We start from the raw sequence: 5,000 nt of genomic DNA on the forward strand, positions 1-5,000 counted from the left end.
TCTCTCTCTAGTCGGATACGGAGTTCTGGGATAAGATGCAGGCGGAGTGGGAGGAGCTTGCTCGACGGAACTGGCTGACTGAGAATGATCAGGCACAGATCCCGTCCACTGTATCACCAATGGAGAAGGTAAACACACACACACACACACACACACACACACACACACACCCACACACACCAGTGGTGTGCGGGGCTGAGGACAACTGCGGAGACAACTGCAGTCACCCGCGGAAACGAGTCAAAAAATAATATTTGTAATGATATTCGGGTCCTTTGTGGGCTGGTCAGTTAAAATAAATTAAATATATTTTAAAAAATACTTAAAATATTATGATATTCAATTCAATTCAATACTTTATTGCCATGTCAACACCGTTGATTGGAATTTTGTCTTGGTGCCATGAGATCAACATTTAACTCATAATTGTTTTTCAAAGATATCATTGGCTAAATGACTAAGATGTAAAAATGTAAAAATCAGGTTTCTTGGCTAAGTATACTGGCTATACAAGGAATTTGGTCTCTGCATTTATCCCATCTGTGAATTAGTGAACACACAGAGCACACAGTGAACACACAGTGAGGTGAAGCACACACTAACCCGGAGCAGTGAGCTGCCCTGCTACAGCGGCGCTCGGGGAGCAGTGAGGGGTTAGGTGCCTTACTCAAGGGCACCTCAGCCAGTTTGCCTTAAGAAGACCCAGCAGGGTCGAAACGTTGCCTTTTGTGCATTAAATATAGGGGAGTCAAAAGCAGTGTTGCGGACATTATATATATTTTTTACTTCAGCCATTCCCACTGGTCGGGGATCGAACGGGCAACCCATCCGTTACAAGCCCGAGGCCCTAACCAGTAGGCCACGGCTGCCCCCAATAATTAGGCCAGTGCTTGGCAGGGCAACGGCGTCTCCATTGTGCTACGCAGACGATAATTGTGCTATGCAGTCGATGATCGAACTATGCAGTCGATGATCGAACAACGTAGTCGATAATTGTGGTAGGCAGTCGATGATCGAACTACGCAATCGATAATTGTGCTATGCAGTCGATGATCGAACTATGCAGTCGATAATTGTGCTACATGGAGATGCTGGAGAAGGAAGAATTCAAAATAAAAAAGACTCTCCTCAGGGAAAAGCGAAATATGGGAAGTATCTGTAAAGGTTCTTAAAGAAGATGACAGCAGTGCTGGTTATGTTCTGTGCACTTCTTGTGAAGCCATTTCAAAGCTTGTCACAAATGCGGCACTGGTAAGCCCTCCTAGCCTAACCAAGTAACTTCAAGTTCAGTTCCCAAACTTTAAGCAATAGATTGCTTTATGCGTACTGAGCAGTGGAGCAGTTTGTTTTGGCTTAGGCTCAGTGTTGGCACAAGACCCAAAGACAAGTAGCTCAGTGAAATAATGCTGACACTTTACCACCTTTCGTCTGCCTACCAGTATTTTATGATCCACAAAGGCCACGTGTAGCACACATTAAACTGTTAGCCCACAGCCAGCGTTGTAAAAGTTAAACACATTGTGCTTGTGCGGCATTTGACAAGTGATGTTATGGGTAGGCTGATTTAATTAGGAAGGTTTCTGTCTCTGTTCCTGTTTTACATAGCTCAATAAGGATACGCTGCATGTTAGGCTACATTAACTAAAAGCGCACATTTTGTAAACAAGCAGGTCGGGTATAATTTTGTCTTAATTAATGTTCGAGTTCGAGTTGCGCTTCGGTTGATTTACATATTGAGTGAGCGCGGGCCACTCCTGAATGGACCCACACACCACTGACACACGTACACCACACACACACACACACACACACACACACACACACACACACACACATATATACATACAGAATTGACTGGCTGAGAACAATCAGCCACAGATCCTGTCCAGCATAACCAATGGAGCAGGTAGGCACACACACACACACACACACACACTGCCTGCTCACTTAATCACACCAGCAGATCTTCTCCACAGGACAACTGATGTGGGGTTTCAGAGGTTGAGCTGGGTTGACAGTGTAGTCGTAGTTGTGTGTAATTACTTTTGAGTAGGGTCACGGCTGGTGTATGTGTGTGTGTGTGTGTGTGTGTGTGTGTGTGTGTGTGTGTGTGTGTGTGTGTGTGTGTGTGTGTGTGTGTGTGTGTGTGTGTGTGTGTGTGTGTGTGTGTGTGTGTGTGTGTGTGTATGTGGGTGTGTGTGTGTGTATGTGTGGTGTGTGTATGTGGCGCTGTGCAGGCTGATGTTTGATGTGAATACACTAATGACTCCAGAGAAGCTCTGGTAGTTTGAAAGTCCAGACTCTGAGCAGAGGCCTTTATGGGTCTTTACGCTACTTAAAGCTGCGTGACTACAAAGTGGATGTGAGTGCACTTGGCTGCAGCCCATCAGGGTAATATGAGGGGGAGAAATGCACACTTTAACATTTACAGGGTGATTTTAGGAGGGAGGGTCGATGCTGGCTGTGTGTGTGCGTGTGAGTGTGCGTGTGAGTGTGTGTGTGTGTGTGTGTGTGTGTGTGTGTGTGTGTGTGTGTTGATGCTGGCTAAGGTGTGTGTGTAGATGTTGGCTGAGGTGTGTGTGTGTGTGTGCTGGCTAAGGCAAAGGGGAATATAAAACTCATAAAACTCTGAGGCAGCCACAGATCTCAAGCACAGCAACTCTCACCAACACTTCATTCAACCACTGCCAGCAAGGACACACACACACACACACACACACACACCTGCTCACAACATTTATACAGTACATACACAATCACACACACAACATTTCTACACACACATATGATCACAACATTCAACATAAATACACACACACACAGATCACAACATTAACACACACACTGCCTTACAGTACGTCCACAAATTGACATCCCCTGGAGTCTCCTGTATTGATTCTCCCTCTCCCTCCCTCTTTCTCTCCTCTCTCCCTCTCTCTCTCCCCCTCCCTCCCTTTCTCTCTCTCTCTCTCTTATTTTACTGCTTTTACTAAGCTTATATTGTAATTGTTGTGAGTTGCTGATGTTTCCTGTTATAAAATAGTGTGATACTCTACTGCCGCCTGTGTAAAGCACATTGAACTGCTTTGGTATGAAATGCGTTATATAAATTAAATGGCCTTGTCTCTTACTCTTCCTCCTTCTCTCTCTCTCTCTCCCACTCTTTCTCTCTATTGTCCTCTATCCCTCTCTCTCTCTCTCTGTCCTCTGTGTGTGCAGGGCTACTATTTCCACACTGATAACCCGTATAAGGAGTGGCCCAACGCTTTTGAGGAGGGGGTGAGGAAGCGTCGCCAGGGCGACCTGCCCAACGCAGTCCTGCTGCTGGAGTCCGCCATCTTACAGGACCCCCAGGACTCTGAGGTCAGCACACAGCCAACACACACACACCAGCTACCACAGAACACACACTCCACTGTGTGAAAAAGCCCAAGGTGTGTGTGAGAGACAAGCGGACACACTTTACAATAGTGAAACAGATGAGCTGAGGGCCTGTGTGTGTGTGTGTGTGTGTGTGTGTGTGTGTGTGTGCGAGGAGCAACATAACATACCAGTGGTGTAGTCAGGCTGCAGTGTAGCAGTAAAAGTATATATTGTTTTGGGTTTTTTATGTGTCTTTATTGACATTTCTATTCCTGATATGATCTTTTATTTATTCCTGATATGATCTTTTATTTGTTCCTGATCTTTTATTTGTAATGTTGTGTTTGTTCTGATCTTGCTTCTCATCTATATCATATATGATGTCCATAGCATGCTCAGACAGTGATGCATGTAATGTCCATAGCATGCTCAGACAGTGATGCATGTGATGTCCAAAGCATGTTCAGACAGTGATGTCCGCTGGCAGTTGTGTCCAACTGGCAGTGCACTTCAGAGCCATAATTTTTAAATGCACAGGTGTCCTCATGGGTTTAGATGATCAGGTCTCAGGTTTCCTCATCGGTTTAAATGCTCAGATCACCTTATAGGTTTATATACTTAGGTCTCCTAATCTGTTTAGATGATCAATCTCAGGTATCCTAATCAGTTTAGATGATCAGGTCTCAGGTCTTCTAATCAGTTTAGTTGCTCAGGTCTCAGGTCTCTTCAAGGGTTTAGATGCTGAGGTCTCCTCATGCGTTTAGATGCTTAGGTCTCAGATCTCCACATAGATTTAGATTATCAGGTCTCGGGTCGCTTCATGGGATTAGATGCTCAGGTCTCTTCATGGGTTTAGATACTCAGGTCTCTGGTTTCCTAATTGGTTTAGATGCTCAGGTCTCCTAGTTGGTTTAGATGCTCAAGTCTCAGGTCTCCTAGTTGGTTTAGATGCTCAGGTCTCTGGTCTCCTAGTTGGTTTAGATGCTCAGGTCTCTGGTCTCTTTATGGGTTTAGATGCTCAGATGTCCTTGTGGGTTTAAATTATCAGGTCTCAGGACTCCTCATTGGTTTAGATGCTCAGGTGTCAGGTCTCCAGACTGGTTTAGATGTGCAGGTCTCCAGACTGGTTTAGATGCTCAGGTCTCCAGACTGGTTTAGATTGCTCAGGTCTCCAGACTGGTTTAAATGCTCAGGTGTCTCCTCATGGGTTTAGATGCTCAGATCTTCTCATGGGTTTAGATGCTCAGATCTCCTCATGGGTTTAGATCATCAGATCTCAGGTCTCCTCATGGGTTTAGATCATCAGGTCTCAGATCTCCTCATGGGTTTAGATGATCAGATCTCAGATCTCCTCATGGGTTTAGATCATCAGATCTCAGGTCTCCTCATGGGTTTAGATCATCAGGTCTCAGATCTCCTCATGGGTTTAGATGATCAGATCTCAGATCTCCTCATGGGTTTAGATCATCAGGTCTCCTCATAGGTTTCCTCAGAGAGCAGGCCCATCAGAGCCACAACTAATGCACATACATGCTATGTGTGTGTGTGTGTGTGTGTGTGTGTGTGTGTATGTGCCCTTCCTGTGACATTTATGAGTGTGTGTGAGAGGAGTGTGCGTGAGATGGATGTGTTATCTA

The 5,000-nt window shown here is 45.2% G+C and overlaps 1 protein-coding gene across 1 annotated transcript in view; it reads left to right on the forward strand.

Moving 5' to 3' along the window:
• Positions 1–8: 8 nt before the first annotated feature.
• The window catches only part of LOC143116494 (PEX5-related protein-like), a 16,575-nt gene continuing 11,583 nt past the window's right edge, over positions 9–5,000 (forward strand). The window contains exons 1-2 of the mRNA XM_076277686.1: positions 9–128; positions 3,220–3,363. Of these exons, the coding sequence (XP_076133801.1) occupies positions 36–128; positions 3,220–3,363 (237 nt within the window). The 5' untranslated portion in view covers positions 9–35. The remainder of the gene's footprint in view (positions 129–3,219; positions 3,364–5,000) is intronic.

Source organism: Alosa pseudoharengus, unplaced genomic scaffold (genome assembly GCF_046254945.1).
Source record: "Alosa pseudoharengus isolate Yale_2024_CS ecotype anadromous, Long Island Sound unplaced genomic scaffold, YU_APseudo_1.1 YU_APseudo_1.1_scf_11, whole genome shotgun sequence".
Taxonomy (NCBI): Eukaryota; Metazoa; Chordata; class Actinopteri; order Clupeiformes; family Clupeidae; genus Alosa; species Alosa pseudoharengus.